Here is a 20,945-nt window from a genome sequence, read left to right as displayed (position 1 = left end):
CTGGTTTGGTCTTTACTTAGGTCTGTCTAGTGAAAGTGCACTAATAACACTCACACTGTTCCTGCAACCTTATTATTCACTTCTATAAACACTGTTTGCCCCTTCACTCATTCTCTAGTGTCTATTAGCCGTCCTGTCACAATAATTATAAGGTTTATTTATTTCAGAAGGACCAGGAGGGTGTGGGGTGTGTTATAGGTGCTATTATTCTTAGAGAGAGAGATTCAGTTCCACAGGAAATAAAAAATGCAGCAGACTGCAGTTAGAACATTTAATATGTAAGATATAATAGAACATGAAATAAAACAAACAAACAAACAAACAAAAAAACCCTACATTTTAAACCTCACTTAAGGAGAGAGCAGTGAGGTGGAAGTGAGATTTACATTTAGAGTTTCATTTCTCCCAGAATAGAGCAGAAAGTTCACCAGATGTTCAACTTCCTTCAGTCAAACTCACTGAAGCACAACACACAGCACTGAATCTACAGCTAATCCCACTCTCTCATCACACTGATCATCACTATTAACTGGAATAAAAGAACAAACAACGTCCAAAACTCAGCTTTATTTCAGCAAAAACTACAGGAAGAGCAACAGGACAGTGAACAGAGTAAAGACAGAAATGTCAGCATTGTGTAGAACTGAAACTCTATTTAGGATGGATGATAAGCAGCTCTATGTTAAACTCTATCTTGGATCCACTAGCCTTCACACTGACTCTTTCTGAACGTGACTGGATGATTGGCGTTGTTATGGGAGACCTTACAGCTGAACTCCACCCCCTTTTCCCAGAGGTCTTTGCTGAGGGTCAGGGTGCTGCTGCGGCTGTAACGGCCGTACTTCTCTTCTTCAGCGCTGGTCAGAACCCCGTTCTTCACCTCGGAGCCGTCCACTGTCCAGCTCACCAGCGCCCCCTGTGGAGAGTAGCCAGACAGCAGGCAGAGCAGCGATGACGATCCTTCAGACGTCTGCAGAGGGGACGGAGGGAGCAGAGACACGGAGGGAGCTGTGGGACCAGCTGGAGAGGAGAAACACACACACACACACACACACACACACACACACACACACACACAGAGACACACACACACACACACACACACACACACACACACACACACAAACACACACACACACACACACACAGTTAAAAACGGATTCTGAAATATTTCTGTAACTTTGTGGAACTGACTGATCTTACAGAGTAATAAAGTCTAATAAAGTCTGACTTCATGACTGAGTTTCATTGAGTACTTTATTATTATTGGACCTCAGTTTCAGTGCAGAGACAAAACAAACATGTTCCACACTGTCATTTATCTGGAAAAATCATTTCTCATAACAAGTCTTATTACTTTATAGTTCAAACCTTCAGCATATTTAACTGCAGCAAATCCAAATGGAGCTGATTACAGAAATATTCATTGTTTAACACAAACACACACAGCAGCTTTCATCTGGATTTGACATCAGCACAAAGTCACTATATTTATTAAATGTTTATTATAGAGTAACTGCAGAGTTATTGCATGTTGAATATATAGCAAGTGTGTCTTTATTACATATTTAACATCAATTATTGTGTATTTGTTGAATGTTGAAGAACATTTATATGGGATCTGTTCTGATACTGAAATGTTTTCCTCAACACAGCATAATAATACACAATAACATCAATGATGTCATTCTAAACATAAATCATCTAGTTTAAGTTTATTTCTTCATGGAATTAGTAATGAACTAAACTGGTTTAGTTTTAAAAAGAAGAAAACACACTTACTGTTCACAATGAGTTTGGAGCCTCCACCAAAAGTGTACCACAGTGATACATTCTAATGAAACCATCGTACAAAAACCTCCATCACACTCTAGTGCACACACACACACACACACACACACACACACACACACACACACACACACACACACACACACACACACACACACACACTTTGCATTGGTGGCCCATGCTTCAGTGCTCTGTGAGTGTTTATAGCCCTGTGACTTTAACACTTCATGACTGAGAGCTGCTGCTCAGCAACTTCACCCACAGCAACCATGACTTTGATCAGCGTCTTCATCTGCACACTGGCCCTCTGGACTCAAGGTGAGAGTTTAACATCAACTCACAGCCTCACACACTTCATTTCATACTAATTCTACACCACTTTAGAGCACAGAAACACAATCTATGTTTCTCTTCAGGATCCAGAGGTCAGGTGACTGTGACTCAGACTCCTTCAGTGCAAACTGTTGCTCCAGGAAACACAGTCACCATCAACTGTAAAACCAGTAGTGATGTGCTTGGTGGTATCGCTCTCGCCTGGTACCTGCAGAAACCTGGAGAGGCTCCTAAACTCCTGATCTACCATGCTGATACATTAGAGTCAGGGATTCCAGATCGTTTCAGTGGCAGTGGATCTGATACTGACTTCACTCTGACCATCAGAGGAGTCCAGACTGAAGATACAGGAGATTACTACTGTCAGAGTTACCATGAGATCAGTAGTAACTTGGTGTTCACACAGTGTTAGAGCGTCGTACAAAAACCTCGGTCAGTGAGACTGCACAGAGAAACACTGCTGCAGCTGGGAGTGACTGCAGGTGCTGAGGGGGAGGATGTGATACAGCACAATGACACACACTGTGGACCAGAGAAAACACACCACACTAACTCACTAATGCACACACACACACACACACACACACACACACACACACACACACACACACACACACACACACACACACACACACACCATAAGTACAAATTATTCCACATTATTATTATTCCTAGTGTTCCTAGTGTCATTAGTATAAACTTTATAATTATTTAATACCCACATTAGGACTTTATTAACTAAACATCTCGTGTTTATTAACAAACTATTAGACAATATTTAACTCCAATTACCATTTTTAAAAAGCAGTTTAAAGCAGAGAATTATATAAATAATGAGAAAACAAATCTTTTTAAAATCTCTTCATTTATTTCAGATCTGCACAGATGACCTTGAGTTCTACAGCAGTTTGTGTGAAACATCACAATGATTCTTTATCTGTAACTAGATGACATTCATTAGAAACTCTGTAAGGCACTGGGTTGTATTTCTACATTATTATTAACATCAGTGATTTGTAGGTTTTTGACATGATTTCAGTGTGAAATGTAAAAAACTGGTTTTCTGTAGAGATTTCACAAAAACACTGTAACATCATCAGCACAGTCACCAACCTGAACACTACAAGAACCACACAGAAACTCTGACCAGTCCTGTCTGCTCCTGACCAGTCCCAAACTTCTCCTGCTCAAAGTATCTCCATTCTCACCCACTGACACATGAAGTTTAACCCTTCACACCCACTCTTGAAGAAAGCTGACCAATATTACTGTCACCTACAGAATAACTGACCAATCCTGTCCACTTAAGCAGAACCTTTGAGAAACCCCACCACACCAACTCCTGCATAAAGTGTGATCAATCCCATCCTCTCTTGAAGAACATTTGACCAATCCCATTTGCTCCTGCAGAATAATTAAACACTTCTGCCCACTCTTACAGAAACTTTGACCAATCCCAGCCGTTTCTACAGACAGTTTGACCAATCAGCTCCTGCTCCTGTTCAGAGTTTGACCAATCCCACCTGAGGACTGTTCCACAGAACAAGCTCAGCAGACTTGGGGTCTCAGTATGAGAGCCGACTTCACTTCACAAACACTCATAAACTGGGTTCATTGGTATCATGATGTGTGTTAACAACTCGTTAATGTGATCCAGACTTCCATCATCAGGTCCTGTGTACATTCACTTTAAAAAGAACACATCTCACACTGCTTCTAATACTTGTTGGACAAACTGGAGATGTATTGTGTTAAATCTGTACATTTTGCTGCAGAAGAACAAGAATTCAAGATAAACAATAAGGACAAAACTGTGACCATCTCCGCTGTCACGGCTGGCTTATTGGTACCGCTCGATGCTACTTTGGATTTCATCGTGTTTAAGTCATTATTTATATATTTTATAAAATACAATGTTACCTAGATACAATATGTGATGCTGAGGTTTTTTTTTTTGTTTAGTTTTTTTTTTTACAAAAAATAAGCTCCTGTTCATGTTCTCTGAACAATAAACACTGTTTAACACATGATTATTTGCATTGAGCATATCACAATATAGAGGTTGTTCTCATGTAGTTATGTACTGGGGAATTAGACTCGTTTGCACTAACAACAGGGCCTGGAGACAATAGCCTGAGCTGGAAAGGGGCAGACTGATTCATAGTGTGTGGCTGGAAATTGTAGTCAGTAGTAACTGGGGTTGATACCGCGAGTGAAATGCAAAAAAAGGAATTTTTGAACAAGCTTTTTCGCATAAGAATGGGGTAGCTCAGTGTTTAAGGTGTTGGGCTACTGATCAAAAGGTAGCTCAGTGTTTAAGGTGTTGGGCTACTGATCGCAGGGCCCCTGAGCCGGTTAACCCTCAGTTGCTCAGTTGTAAGTCACTCTAGATAAGGGTGTCTGCTAAATTCTGTGAATGTAAATAAGACCAATCTGCTCCACTGGTGATGCCATTCTGTGAGGAATGTGTCACTGATAGCTCTTGAAACCCATATTCACTAATCTCACTGTTTTGTGTGCTGTGCTCTTCGACTTTATATTGCACAAAATCACTGTACTTTAATCGCTGAGCTGCTGGAAGCACTAACGTGGTGGCTTGTGCGGAGTTAAAGCGGGTATTAGCCAGCGGAGGTGGAACTGGTATGGGCTGGACGACGTTGTCGCTGTTTTTTGGAAACCAGGTATCTCCACCTTCTTCCTCAGCCACTGCCTCGAGGACCTCTGCTTCAACATTGGCAGCTGCAGCTGCACTCTGTAGACACAGTTTGAGGAGGTCAGGTCGAGCTCTGTATTCTTTTTTATCACCTCTGCTTCTCTTTCAGTGTATGATGCCTGTGCTTGAGCAGCAGCTGCTTTAGCAAGTTCTTTTGCTGCCAAAACGCTTGCGTTGGACCATTGACTGGAACGTGACCACTGAAAATGGAACAGTCCGATATTGTTTCCCACCGGTCACCAACATTGCTGACTGTAAAACTGTAACATACAGAAACAAAGAGAATGCATATTACAATATAAATATAAAATAAGGAGCTTAGAAATAACTAAAACCCTCAAAAAAAAAAGTTCTTATTAGCGAGCGATTAGCATGATGCTAATATACATGGAAAATGCCTTAAGGAAGCTAACAGTAGTAGCGCCACATATTTTCTAATAAATTACAAATAGAAAACATGGTAAAATGACTAAATTTTGTATCTAATGGAAGCTCAGATCACTATCAAACAAATACTTACAGACAGATATGTTTAGGGTCCAAAACATTAGTTTACAGACTTTAACACTCTGGAGTATGACTTGTAGGAATGTTAAGAGAATACCTGAACTACGGTAGCTCTGTGTGGACAAAACACAAGAAACTCAAAACACAAATAACTCTTCCCACAAGGGGTCAGTACAAGACTAGTGTATTATAGTGAAAGCATAGAAATGTCTAGAATGTCTTTGAATAATGTAGATTCCACTTAATTGGATCATAGACATGGTGTGTGAAGTTTGAGTGAAAGAACTCAAGCGTCCATGGAGCTTTGACCACAGGATGATGTGATGAGACTAGTGTATTAGTGCAGTAATTTTCATGCTTTTTTTTCCCCCTAATCTTCTCATCTGCAGCCTGCTTCTGCTGGCTAGTCCTTGTGGTGAATTGGGAAACAGACTTGTGTGTAAGCCTCACCTTCCCAGTATATAACATCTTCACCAAGATGCCACCAAACCTCTCGGATTCCACACATGGTAACTGGGTGCATTGGCATACAGCATGGAACCAGGAGGAAACACGAAACCAATGAAATTTAATCATATGCAAATAGAAAATACATACCAGTTTTTACAGATAAATTATAAAAATAAATAAATAAATAAATAAATATTTTAATTTCGCATTTTTCACGTTTTTTTGTATTCATTGTTTTAAAGTGAGTTAGGAAAAAAAAACATGTATTAATACATAAACTAAGCCAATACCCACTGAGTTCAGCTTTGCAGGTCATCTCGGACTTTCCAGTGCACTGTGATTATCTGGATAGAGTTCTATGATCACTGGAGTCAGAGAAAACAGCCACATGGGAAGATTTGTCAGTTTAGTAAAATATTTGCTTGTATGAGATCGTGTCATATCTGGGTATAAACTCCACCATCAGTTCTCATTACAGCCACTGGACCAATAAAATCAGACCACAGCTTCAAATCATCCAATCAGGGACTGGTTTTCTACTGAACTGTCTGAGTTCCTAACATCACTATCACTTTGTTTGAACAAGAACGATGATCACACTCTTTGTTGCTCTTTGTCTCTTAACATCAGGTGAGTTACATTTTTATATTTTTATATTAAAGAATCTTATAAATTTCAAAAAATAAAATTCATGACACATTTGACTTCATTACTAAAAACCATTAAACAATGTGTTTTTTCTTTCCCAGTGAAACCTTCTAACATCTAGAAAAGTCAAGTTAAAAAAACTAAAGAGTGGAGAAGATGTTAATATAAAATGTGGTGTGTCCAGTGACAAAGATTACATTGTTTGGTTCCAGCTCAGAGTTTTGGATGAAAAATTGTGATGAAAAATTGTTCAATCTCGACATTACAAATGTGAAAGAAGAGGATACAGGAACATACTTCTGTGTAGAAATGCTGGGCACTTCACCAGACTTTACATCTGGAACCCTTTTGGTTGTTGAAGGTAAACAGTTTTACTCTGATAACCTGCTAACTATAACTAATAACTAGCTCCAGATCAAGCCTTTATGTAGAATTCTCTGTAATTTCACACCACTCGTTATTTACAGTAATATTCTTACTAAATTAAAGATGAGGAGACAAAACAAATTCCTCCAGCTGTAAAGGTGTTGGAGAACGGAGAGTCGCTCACACTCCAGTGTTCAGTACAAGCCATTACTTCAAGCTGTGAAGAACCGAGCGTGTACTGGTTCAGACACGGCTCAGGAGAATCTGATCCAGGAATCATTTACACTCATGGAAACACCAGTGATGAGTGTAAGAAGAGCTCTGAGGCTGGTTCTCCTCCACAGAGCTGTGTCTACACTCTCCCCAAGAGGAAGCTCACAACCTCTGGTAAAGAAATGCTCTACTGTGCTGTGGCTGAGTGTGGACAAATCCTCTTCGGGAATGGAAATAAAGCTGCAGATACAAGTAAGACTTGGAGAACATTTATGTTATAACTAAAACTAGACAGATTTTTAAACCATGAATGTACTAGTTTGCTTTAATTGTTTAAGACTAAAGCTTCTTATTTGTGGTCTAAAGTTCTGTTCTTTCACCATTACAGACTGTGTAATCTTCTCATTTGTATATATTAGGATTTGATCAGCTGGTCTTTAAATTATAATCTGCATTTTTGTCCTAAATTTATAAAATCCTCACATTTGAAATGTTTTTTTTAGCATTTTCTCTTAAAATTCTAGAATTGCAAGAAAATCCATAGTTTGATTTTAAAAGCTACTGTTAGGGATTAGCGCAGATCTGCGCAGACTTGTGGCCATGTGCGTTTGTGTTTGTGTCCCGTGATTGCCCCGTCTTCGTGTGCTCCTCCCCGGTCATCACACCTGCTCCCCGTTGTGTGTTATTGCCCGTGTGTGTATATATGTGAGCCGCATTGCCTATGGCAGGGCGGCTTCATTAACATATTGTTAGTCCCCGTGTGTTGTGGTTATTGTTTGTCTTCCTCCTGTATTAAACCCCTTTCATTTGAAGCTATCCTGCGTATGGGTCTGTCTCCAAGCCACCTCTGCCAGGGTCCTGACAGCTACCTTCATGACCGTTCAGGTCTCACATCAGGCCTTTATTCTTCTTTAAAACATGTCAGATGTGAGAGGATAAATAAATCTGTGGATAATGTAATTACTGTAAATGAGCTAAATCACATTCCCCTTCTGTAGGCAGTTTATAAGTAAATATAATGCACATTATGATGTTTAACCCACACAGATTTCCATAAATATTAATGACTTTAAAGTGAAATAAATCTGAATATTAATGTTAGTGATATTAGTGTTTACTGTGTTACTTATTACTGCTGAACCTGAAATTCAATTCCAGATACTACATTTTAATACAGATTTTACTTTCATTACATTTCTATTAAATCTATTAAATATTGTACGATGTGATGAGTTAAGGCTCAGATTTAAATAGTAAATAAATCACTAGGAACATAACAATTATCACTGTATCTAACACGCTTCCCTAAAATCTCACTGAAGAATTAAGTGTGAATGTGTTAAACATGTGATGATGTAATGTGGGGAAATATGTGGGGAGTCATTTAAATTATCGAACAGTAATTTTACTCAAACCAAGAAATATTAGAATTGTTCCATTTCTCTTGTAATCATGTCCTGGTTAGATTTAGTAAAAATGTTTTAGTGAATCCTCAGAAGCTTCAGAGCCTCAGACATGTACTCTGTATCGTCATATATATTGCTGTATAGTTTGAACAATTTTTAAAAATAAAGCATGTTAAAAAGAACTGAGTCTGTGACTGCATGTGAGAACAGAAAACAAAAACTCTATTTTAAATCAATATCCAACTGAAACTGTATTCCTGATGTACAGTAACACTCTCTCTCACTCATTCCCTACCGCTTATCCGAACTTCTCGGGTCACGGGGAGCCTGTGCCTATCTCAGGCTTCATCGGTCATCGAGGCAGGATACTCCCTGGACGGAGTGCCAACCCATCACAGGGCACACACACACTCTCATGCACTCACACACTCACACACAGAGATGCCAATCAACCTACCATGCATGTCTTTGGACCGGGGGAGGAAACCGGAGTACCCGGAGGAAACCTCCGAGGCACAGGGAGAACATGCAAACATCCAAACACACAAGGCGGAGGCGGGAATCAAACCCCGACCCTGCAGGTGTGAGGCGAATGTGCTAAACACTAAGCCACCGTGCCCCCCATGTACAGTAAAAGAATGTGACTTAATAGTGCCCCTGAAAGACAAGTTTAAATCGAGCCACAGCGCCACCTGCTGTTTTGACAGAGGAAGTTGCTCAGCTGCTTTAAAATCTGCTTTCACGCATTTGTGAGAAAATCAAGATGAGAAAATATAAATTTTGTATTTGTTCAAATATTTGTAGTATAGATGATACTTTTCCCCTTATATTGTCTTCTGTATTAGAAAATTGCCACTTTTATTTTCTATAGCACCTTAAAAAGTACATCTCAAAGCGCTTTACAAAAGCGCTTTGAGATGTACTTTTTAAGGTGCTATAGAAAATAAAAGTTATTATTATTATTATTATTATTATTATTATTATTATTATTATTATTATTATTATTATTATTATTATTATTATTATTATTATAAATGTCCCATGATTAGAGGGTGCAAGTGTTATGTTTTTTGTTGTTGTTGTTTGTTTGTTTGTTTTCCAATTTTTCTTTCTGTAATATTTAAAATCTATCAAAATGATTTTAAATACTACACCTAAGAATTTTGCCCAGTATTTTAAATATTATTGTATTTAAATCTGCCTACTACAGTGTAGGTCCCCATTATGCTGCCAAAACAGCTCTAGACTCTGACATGAGCTCATTTTGCATCTGAAGGTGTTCTGTGGTGTCACCTAGATATTAGCAGCAGATCCCTTAAGGTCTGTAAGTGAGGTGAGGTTCCCGTGGATCAGACTTGTTTGTACAGCACATCCCACAGACGTTTGTTCAGACTGAGATCTGGGGAGTTTGGAGGCTGAGTCAACACATTTAACTCTCTCTTTGTCTTGTACAGACCATTCATGAACAAGTTTTGCAGTGTGTCTGGGCACATTATCATGCTGACAGAAAGATGCCACTGCCACTAGGGTTTTAGTAGCAGCAGTGAATAGTAGACCTGAACAGGTAAGTACCACACACATGCAACAGGCCACTTGCATGAGGTCATGTGTTTTGTTCACATGTCCATCTGGGTGGGGTCTGTGGATGAGGAAGGGGTCCAGAATGAAAGACTTGCGTTCACTCCTCCAGCCTGGATCTCTCCCAGTCCACCAAGTACCGCACTATTTGTCTCCTGCAGTGGACATCTAGCAGCCTCCTGACCGTGTAAGCCAGTAGGATCATCCATGACTTGCGTGGGTAGAGAAAAGTCTGCAAAGTTCACACATGTCAAAGTGAAACAGACAAAATGTGAAATATAATCTGATATAAGAAGAGGATCAAGGAGCTTGTAATGAAGAATGGAAATCAGGTGAGTTAGGAGGCCTGATCATGAAAAAAATTGGGAAAAGCACTTTTATATAGACAAATGATGGAATGGATCACAGCTCAGTCATTTATCAGATGGAGCTGCATTAAAAATTATTACTATAGAGTGAAATGCAGGATGGGAGGTGTTTTTTTCTAGACTTGGGGCAGAGTGTAAGAGTTCAGTCTGTTTAGTGAAGTGTAAAATCTGTTGTGTTCATGATTTTATTTAGAGAAATGATCCCTGGTCCTCTTTAAAATGGTGATCTGACGTTTCTTTCCACCAAACCTGGTGTTCCGCATCGTCTTTGCTAGCCATCTGCTCTCTACACTAAAATAATTTATGACACTTCCTTTTCTTGCACCACAGGGTATTGCTTAATCTGTTGGTCAATAAAACATAACAAGAATTAAAACAGGAACCACCACAGCATGGGTAGGAATTTATTGAACAGTTTCTGCCAAGTAAAAGATAGTCATTAGCAAATCTACCTTTTAGCCATTGATAAGACATTCACTGTATGTAAAAGGGGGAAGTCGTGGCCTAATGGTTAGAGAGTTTGACTCCTAACCCTAAGGTTGTGGGTTCGAGTCTCGGACTGAGGTGCCATTGAGCAAGGCACCGAACCTCCCAACTGCTCCCCTGGCGCCGTGTCATAAATGGCTGCCCACTGCTCCGGGTGTGTGTGTATGTTATTTGCTGTATTTTCTAAGGAGAGGTCACTGTACACTTTCTTTTGTGTGTGTGTGTGTGTGTGTGTGTGTGTGTGTGTGTGTGTGTGTGTGTGTGTGTGTGTGTGTGTGTGTGTGTGTGTGTGCACTTTGGATGGGTTAAACGCAGAGAACGAATTCTGAGTATGGGTCACCGTACTTGGCCAAATGTCACGTCACTTTAAAACCGTTTTTAATAACATGTTTTTAACATGAACTTACTCTTTTGCAAGTACAAGCATTTCTTACAGCCGCATGATCTCTGAATGTCAGCAACACCAACTAGCTGGTTGTGGATTTCAACAAGAGGCAGCAGCAGAACTAAACCATGCTCTTTTGGGGACAATAGTTCAAAAAATTCTTACCTGAGAAGAAAGAAAATCCCCTAACCACGCCCAAAGAAAAAGGTCAGCCACACCCCTAGTGTCAGGGAAATAAGAGAACAAAATCTACAGTGTTCTATATATCTAATATGTATATATAATATCAGGGCATGCTAGGACAAGTGCAAGCTGGTAACAATCGGACCATCTGTGACTATCACAGATTGTAACAATAGGCCGTCGCCGATAGGACGTCTAAATGGAAAGAGCTTTAATTTAACCTGATCGTGAGTTAATACTTGGTTTAAATTCTATTATCTGAACCAGATTTTCCTTTCAGATGTTTTACAGGCTACAAACTAGTGTTCATCAAATACATTTAACTTCAGATTTACATGAAACACTGAACTCTTCATTATTAAATAGTGCATTATAAAACTATATATAGCTAATAATTGGCCCCCAATATAGAGCTTTGTTACTTAACCATTTAGCATAGAAAACTGCCTCTTGTTTAAGTTTATCTCTAGCACTAGCAAAGATCAATGAAATCTGTGTGTGTGTGTGTGTGTGTGTGGTGTGTGTGTGTGTGTGTGTGTGGTGTTTCATCAATTTTATTAGCTGATCTTGTGTTTAAAGGATTTAATTCTGAAGTAACTCCCATAAGTAATATATGCTGCCCTGCGCTGCCCTGATACTGAAAACACAGCACAATTTCAACTCCCTGAATGTACTGGAAAGCCGAGGAGTGCAGAGCTGCATGGTGGAGCGGCCTAAACACATTAAAACTAAACAGAATTATAGCATTCACGGTGAAGTCTGCAGATGAAGTGTTTCAACCCTCATTGTGGCCAGACCCGACAGCGAAATACTAGTTGCAATAGCAATGTAACAAAGTGTATATAAGGAAATGTCATGAAATGTCATCTGGGTGTGAATTCACCTAGAGGCAAGCTTAGTATGTTATACTCAGTATTGCTAATAGCGAGTGCATCATAAAACGAACGTAAGCTTACACTTGGAGAGTGTTTCTTGGTTTGTTAGTATCTTTGCATTTTAATTACTTTTACTTATAATAATATTTTTTGATTATTTGAAGGATATTTTATTTGTTATTTTTTTTTTTTTTTTATATATTACTCGCTTTTATCTGTATTTCTTTACTTTTAATTAAAACAAGTCATCCCTTTGTGAGGACTCTGTAAAGACAAAAAAGTCTAAGTCTGTCTCCTTCATTTAAAGATTCAAACAATAGATTAAGTAGAAGACTTGAAGAGGATCCTTTGTTAGAAGACCGAGGGACTTCGAAGGACACCTGCGTTCAAGGTAAGACCAACTCTGATAGCTGATCTTGTGTTTTCAAAAATAACCGTGCAAACTAGGACACATTCCTTAGTGGGATTGTTGAAGGGTTTTCTACGCAATCCGAAAACATGTGTCACTAAAGGACACGTATGTCAGTATAAATTACTTAACATGTGATGTGATTTTGTAGCTATTTACGGCCTGTATGCCCTGCCTCACGTGTCTGGGGTCCTGAGTGTAAAAGAAGTGATTGTTAATTTTCTGTGCAAAATGGAGTTTTGCTTTCTTCATGGTTTTGGAAAGCCGAGCCCTTGATGACCTGAGAGTTTGACAGTTTGCACTTTCTGTACATAAAAACATCATCAAAATTAAATTAATTTAAAATATAATAAAATGTATAACAAGACCAGGATCAATAAGAGTACATAACAGAATCAGATGAAGCATCTACACCTTATCGCCAAGCCATTTAAATCCCTTTAAAATCATATATAAACATAAGCTCCATAAATTTCAGGCAGCATGAACAGCACATTTAAATCCTTTTTTCCCAGTTCGGTGTGCACCAATGGAACAGACAGTAAGGACTATTCTTGTGATGGAAGGCTGTAGCTACCCACATGTTTCCTACAGATGTAGATCAGACACAGGGATAGATTCATAAATGAGGACATGGCAGTGTTTTAGTCTGTGGATGGACAAGGCAGAGCATCAAAAACGAGAATACAACACACCATGATGAGCAATGGTCTTTTATGAAAGGTAGTGCCTCTATGAAAAAATGTAAAAGCTTGTAAACATTGAAAAGATGCATGCATATATATCACATCTCAATAATACAGCACAAGCAAAAGAAAGGCAGGACTTGTTTGTCATGGATGGTTTGGACTTTTCCCTGCCTGAACACCAGGGGGACATTCTGTCAGGCTTTGTTTATGTCTTGTGCCATGTGAGTGTGTTTATGTTTTGGAGGATGTCACCAGCCAAATCTACTTTTTTGTTTCCTCTGTGACCTGTGGCATCACTCCTCACCTGTTTCTGAGGGGGTCGCTGCTTCACTTCCTGTATTTTCGTGGAAGACGCAGCCCCACTTCTTGCATGCCGGGGATGTTCCAGGCCTGATTTTTTTCTTTTTTTTCCCTTTCCTTTTTTGTGGACATTTTAATGCTCCTGTGGGGTAGATGGCTTGGTAACAGCATTTAGCAGAGGATTTTGCCCTTCTGCTCGGCTGTGGACTTCGCATAGCCCTTCTGCTCGACTTTTGCTCCCCCAACTTGTCTCACTGTGTTCCTCGCTTCACCCTACATGCCTTGCTGTGTTCCTTGCTCTGTTCCTTGCACTGTTATGGACATCTTGGACTATTCCCTGCCTGAACACCAGGAGGACATTCTGTCAGGCTTTGTTTATGTCTTTGTTTGTGTTTGTGTTTTTGGGTTGTATTTGTGCTCACGTGTTTGCCCTGCCCGATCCTTAATTTGTTCCCACCTCTGCACACCTGTTCCTTGTGTTTCTTTGTTTGTTTCCTCTATTTATATCCAGTTGTCTTGTTTGTGTTGCTTGCTGAGTCTAGATGTTTCTTGTATGTCATGTCTCCTGGTTTCTTTTTTATTCTTTGCCTTTTGTTTGTAGTTTTTGTTAATTTTCTTAATAATGCCCCTTTTTATGTTATCCCTGTATTTGTGTCCATGGAGATGCCTGTTTTCTGACATTGGTTTTAAAATATAGTCCCAGATTAATTCTTTTTTCCAGTTGCTGTACATGGGGCACAAAGCAGAGAGTGTGTTAAAGGACGCTGTGATGCCTTTGGCCCTGTGGCACACTTTTGGTTACACTGAGTGAACAGGAGGTAAGATCTGCTGACTGTAATCATTGAGTTCTGTTTGAGAGAGCAATAGTATGTTTAGACAGTCCAGTGCTGATGAGCTGATGGTATGATCTACAGTATTGATGCTTTGGACAGATCAAAGAACAAGGCTGCTCAGTGTTGCTTGTTGTCAACAGATTTGATTAAATCATTTAGTACTTCTAAAGCTGCAGTAATTTTTCTGTGCTGCGGTGTTTTCTGAAACCATAAAAAAATCAGACAGGATGTTATTAGCTGTCATGGATCAGCTCGGACTTCTGGCCATGTGCTATTGTTGTTGTCATGTGTCTGCCCCGCCTTTGTCTGTTCCTCCCTGTCTCCACAACTGTCCCTGATTGTCTCTTGTATTTAAGTGTGTCGCGTTGCCGATGGAGGGCGAATCATTTGTGTGTGTGGTCACGTCTAGTCGTGTTAACCGTTGTTAAGTGTCGTCATTTGTATTGTTTATTCCGCATATTTTACCGTGTTGTCTTTATTGTTTATTAAACCCCTGTCATTTGAAACTATCCTGCGTATGGGTCTGTCTTCCGCCTACCCAGACTGTGACATTAGCAAAAATTAATTGATTGCTGACAAGTGATTTGAGAACTTTAACCAGGACAGACAGCTCAGAAATGGACAAGTAAATATTTAAGTCAGCATACCTGTGCTGCTAAAGAGACAACACTGTACTGTTAGCCTGGATAAGTTGAATTTACTTGGAGCAAACTTGTTGACCTAAAGAAATAAAGTAATGTGTAATTGATAACTTGAGAAAACGTAACTTAAAAATTCCAGCCCATCTAACAAAATCTGTGAAGAATACTCCTGAGAACATTTTCCCCATAAAACATGCTATATAAAGTCTATACTAATATAACATTAAAACTATAGTCTGCATTCATGCATTTGCATTCACCTGCATTCATTCAAAAATAAAAGTTATTATCTTCAATTGAACATCTTAATTTTTACAATCCCAAGACTAACCTTCTTTTCTCTTTTTTCAAGGGACCTAATCTCTGAAATTGTTCTTCTTCTGCAGATATAGTCAGTGTAAGGAAACTTGTGCAGAAACGTGTTATTCTCAAAGTGAAACAATGCAAAGATTCTCAGATCAGGAGGAAGAACTATGGACCTACTGATCAAAATAAATAAAAACAAACCTTTGGGTTTGACCAACCAAACTTTGAAATGACCATGTAATATCTTGTTGATGAAGCCACATTACACTGTAACTGCAAGCTGGTTTTTTAGAGAGTGAATTTTAGATGTCAGCTCACCCTTTTCCCAGATTAAGAAATACATGCTGAATGAAGTGGAAAGTGTTTTTCATATACTTCAGATAGTCCAAGTGCAGGGCATAAGTGTTGCAGATTTCATGTAATTAATATAAAAAAAAATATACAAATGAAAGTAACTTTAAACTTTTACTATGCTCACTGCTCTAGACTGATAAACCAGTGTGAGGGTTTTTTCACAAGAAATTCATAAAGGGGTCAATTACCTATAAAGTTCAGGAACCCTGAATAAAAAATAATTCTGCCGATCTGTTGTAAATAATTTAAATAAAAAATATACAAATTAAAGTAACTTTAAACTTTACCCATCTAATAATGAATTAAAAAAGTGTAGATGATAACGTCTTGGGGGTCACATGACATTCATAAAGGCCATTTGGGGTCAATTACCTATAAAGTTCAGGAACCCCTCAGGAACCCCTGTTCTATCTTCTCTTCAAACACAATCAGCTTTGCAGCTCATGTGCTAATGTGGTACATCAAAACAAGTACTTTCAAAATGCAGCATTATTTTGTGTTATAAAGTCTTTAGGTTAGAGAAAATACAGAGATCTTCCTTGTTTCCTACCAAGTTACAGTTCTGATTGTGTTTGTAGAAAAGTTTGATCATCAAATCATCAGAGTGATGATGTCATAAACAGCACAACCTTTAGACATGTATTTATCTGTGCTGAATTTGATGAAAAAAGAAGTAAAGCTATTTATTACATGTGAGTTATGTTGATGTAGTTTAGTGGTAGAGGTGGGTGTGGTTAAATTACATTAGTGTAGAATGGGACATACGGAGCAGTCAAGTGAAAGTTTGATACTTTGCTATGCAACATGTTCTTGTGCCAATACACTGATACTCAACATACAGAAGGTTCTGCAAATAAGTTGTATGGAAACGTTTGTTCTGTGAGACTGAGTGAAGTGGGATTCATCAGGAGCACAAGGGATTAATCACACTTTCTGTAAGACCTGGTGGGATTAGTCAAACTTTACATGTGGTTGTTATGTTCAGGTTGTTGACTGTGCTGCTGATTTTTTGTATTTGATAACTTTATAAAGAAAATCATAATCTAATAGTTTATTAATAATAAAAATGTTCAATTTTGTCAGTGTCTTTATTTAATGAATGTTAATATTGTGTGCATTAGTGTCTGTGTGTGTGTGTGTGTGTGTGTGTGTGTGTGTGTGTGTGTGTGTGTGTGTGTGTGTGTGTGTGTCCGTGTGTGTGTGTGTGCATTAGTGAGTTAGTGTGGTGTGTTTTCTCTGGTCCACAGTGTGTGTCATTGTGCTGTATCACATCCTCCCCCTCAGCACCTGCAGTCACTCCCAGCTGCAGCAGTGTTTCTCTGTGCAGTCTCACTGACCGAGGTTTTTGTACGACGCTCTAACACTGTGTGAACACATAGCCACTATGGTAACTCTGACAGTAGTAATCTCCTGTATCTTCAGTCTGGACACCTCTGATGGTCAGAGTGAAGTCAGAATCAGATCCACTGCCACTGAAACGATCTGGAATCCCTGACTCTAATGTATCAGCAGCGTAGATCAGGAGTTTAGGAGCTTCTCCAGGTTTCTGCAGGTACCAGTGTAGGTTGCTACCACTAGCCACACTGGTTTTACAGTTGATGGTGACTGTGTTTCCTGGAGCAACAGTTTGCACTGAAGGAGTCTGAGTCACAGTCACCTGACCTCTGGATCCTGAAGAGAAACATAGATTGTGTTTCTGTGCTCTAAAGTGGTGTAGAATTAGTATGAAATGAAGTGTGTGAGGCTGTGAGTTGATGTTAAACTCTCACCTTGAGTCCAGAGGGCCAGTGTGCAGATGAAGACGCTGATCAAAGTCATGGTTGCTGTGGGTGAAGTTGCTGAGCAGCAGCTCTCAGTCATGAAGTGTTAAAGTCACAGGGCTATAAACACTCACAGAGCACTGAAGCATGGGCCACCAACTGCTATTCTGGGAAAAATGTTCATGCAAATCTCTCTTACACCTCACTGCTCTCTCTCTCTCTCTCTCTCTCTCTCTCTCTCTCTCTCTCTCTCTCTCTCTCTCTCTTGATTGTCTTCTCATCGTGGTCTGACACTTGTCATGATCCACATCATGAACCTTATTCTGAATTAATAATCACACAGCAGGTCTTCAACACTACTACTGAAAAACTGTCTGTAACTTTATAAGGAATCAGATTTACACTTAATTCATGTCATTTAGTCTGAGACAGAACAGCAGCAGTAGGAGGAGGACAATCCTACAGAGTACAGAGGATTCATAACTTTGTGAGATTTTACCAGAACAGTTTAAACAAGTCCTGGATCCAGCTGCAATCATGAATCTGGTCTTTTATGAATTTCCAGCTGTTAGCAGCTGCCTGATTTCAGCATTGAATGTATTTAAGGTGTCACACTGCACCCTGGTGGTTAAGATTCATGTAAATCTAGACACGTTTTTAACTTAATCTACAACCAACACAACTCCCATGATCCTCAGTGTGTAACTTCATCACATGATCTGACAGCCTGCTTCTCTTCCAAACCTGTGAGCTTTAGTTAGGGGCTCCTGTCTTTGCCCGTTTGTCACCTTCCCTGAACAAACAAAACGAACAAAGATGGAAGTGTCCAGACACCTGATGCATGCATAAGACGAATTCAGTTTAGAGTTAATGACTTGCAGAGTACACATCTCCATCTTGGAGCATGCAAAATGAAAAGACGATTTAGGACAAGCCAAGCTCTGGATCATATCTTTGCTGAAAATGAGGCAGAGGACAGAGAACAGCATAGTGATATGGACAAGCAGGTTTCTGTTGACAAAGATGATGTAAAGTATTAACAGAAGACACAGACACTTTTGAGTCTGATGAAGTGGTTGCCAGTGCTGAAGCTGCTCCTGCTCCTGCTGAAACATTCAGATCCAAAAGTGGTAACATCTATTGGAGCTCAGTACCTCCTGCCTTTCATGGCAGGGCAGCTGCTGCAAATGTCATCAAAATCTACAGATTTACACAGGAAAACTTGGGAGTGGCATCCCTGAGAAAAAACAAGGGAAACTTGTAATACTCAATATGACTACTGGACTGCAGGATCACAATATCACGTGTGACATTTTTTTTACCAGCTATGACCTTGGACAAGAACTTCTTAGATGGAAACTTACCATGGTGAGTAAAAAATAAAAATAAACCTGAGTTGCCCATTGAAATTTTGCAGGTGAAGCACAGGACTCCTCTTTCTTAAAAATTCATTTTTACAGACACCACCACTGTTGTTTCATATTGTCCATAAAAAACAACCGGAATGTCGTACTTATGTCCACTTATCACAAAGATGCAGCTGTGTCATCATGAAGTGACAAAAAGCCCATACTGATCCTGGACTATAATAAAAACAAAGGAGAGGTGGACAACCTGGACAAACTGACTGCCACACAGAATCACCAGCAAATGACCAGGAGATGGCCAATGGTTGTGTTTTATAACATGCTAGATGTTTCAGCATACAACACATTTATGTTTTGGACCCACATCCACCTAGGGTGGAACCAAAAAAAAACAAGCAAAGAATTTTTCTTGAGAACGTAGGAATTTCCATTGTCAAGTCACACATTGAGTGAAGGGAACGGCTGCCCCGAGACCCAGCCGCGCGGCCTTGGTCAGACAGCTACAGAGTTCACCTAGCACCACATCCACGCCATCAGCAACACAAAGAGCATCACTGCCTGCCAGAGGTGGCAAAAGTACACACATCCTTTACTCAAGTAGAAGTACAGATACTCATTTTTAAAAGACTCCAGTAAAAGTAGAAGTAGTGACTACACTCTTACTCAAGTTAAAGTAAAGAATTATGGGCTCTGACATACTCCGATACTACTACCTGTTTAGTGTCATGCTGGTAACTGGACGTCATGTTTTATATATACACACACACATATAATTATATATATATAATTTTGTGCAGATGGATATTTGTGTTCATCAGCCACAAGAGTGTTACGAAAGGCAGGCACTGATGTAGGTGAGGTAGGGTGGAGTCAGCGTTCACATTCATCTCAAAGGTGTTCAGTAGGGATGAGATCAGAAAACAACCACGTATAGCAGGAAACGTCAGGTGACCCAATACTTTGGAAATATAATGTATACCAAGTGTATCACCAAGGCCATATCCCAAACTGTAGGGAGATTCCAACTCTTTCCTTGAAAACAACTCAAAATTATTGTGATGTTTTACAAATGACAAAATAATGTTAATTAATTAAGCACTTTGTGTTTTTTTTTCATTTAGAAGAAATAATATTAAAACTAAATAGTCCTTATGGAAAATGTAAGAAGTAAAAAGTACAGACATTTGTGTAAAAATGTAACGAGTAAAAGTAAAAAGTTGTCCGAAAAATAAATAGTGGAGTAAAGTACTGATACCAGAAAAATGTACTTAAGTACAGTAAGGAAGTATTTTTACTCCGTTACTTCCCACCTCTGCTGCCTGCGTCCCCCTCCACCAGCCCTGTATCAACCAGCACAGCCACAACCCACTGAGGACACCTGATTCTAAAAGAAAGCAGTGTCAGGTCTACCCTAGCAATAAGGACAGAAAGACAAATATATTGTGCTTCTACTGCAAAATATATCTCTGCAAAGAACACACTAAAAGTGTCATTTTTGCCACACATGCATCTAAACACTCAAACATACTCCTGCATATTTTTGCACACAAAGGCTTTTTTGGATTTAGAAGTAATATGTAACCTCAGGCTTAGGTTAATGTAATTAATAACTAATTGAACCTTCCTATTGTCCCTGGGTCTTTTTGACCCGGATGGAAGATTTTAATGTGTCATAACGGGTTTTCTTCCACATATTTGCCTGAAATTTACCAGGATTGTCCCAAATTATGAACTTTGCAAGCAAAATTAATTGTCTATTTTCGTTGATCTATGTATTCAGAACAATATATACTTTGCGCCTTGGATCTGCTTGGGTCATTTTGACCCGGCCACATTTAGTGGGGCAATAGGTCACACTTTTGCCCTTTTTAACCCGATAAACATACATACAGACACAAAAATGCACACATAAAATGTCCACTAACACACGCACCCAAAACACACACTAACACCCTCCCCCCCACACACACGCAAGCACACACAC

General features: G+C 39.3%; 3 gene segments (V, D, J or C); 1 reads left to right on the top strand and 2 right to left on the bottom strand.

The window, feature by feature from the left end:
- LOC113655548 overlaps positions 1–20,945 on the top strand; it is a 163,044-nt gene that overhangs the window by 48,516 nt on the left and 93,583 nt on the right.
- LOC125141311 overlaps positions 1–20,945 on the bottom strand; it is a 163,138-nt gene that overhangs the window by 49,992 nt on the left and 92,201 nt on the right.
- Positions 553–17,684, bottom strand: LOC113658687. The segment is given in 4 exon segments: positions 553–1,020; positions 1,783–1,817; positions 17,205–17,505; positions 17,604–17,684. Coding segments are annotated over 4 exon segments (702 nt in total).

This window comes from Tachysurus fulvidraco, chromosome 1, assembly GCF_022655615.1.
Source record: "Tachysurus fulvidraco isolate hzauxx_2018 chromosome 1, HZAU_PFXX_2.0, whole genome shotgun sequence".
NCBI classification, from domain to species: Eukaryota; Metazoa; Chordata; class Actinopteri; order Siluriformes; family Bagridae; genus Tachysurus; species Tachysurus fulvidraco.
Note: the sequence above shows the minus strand (reverse complement) of the source record. Positions and strands in the feature narration are given on the sequence as shown.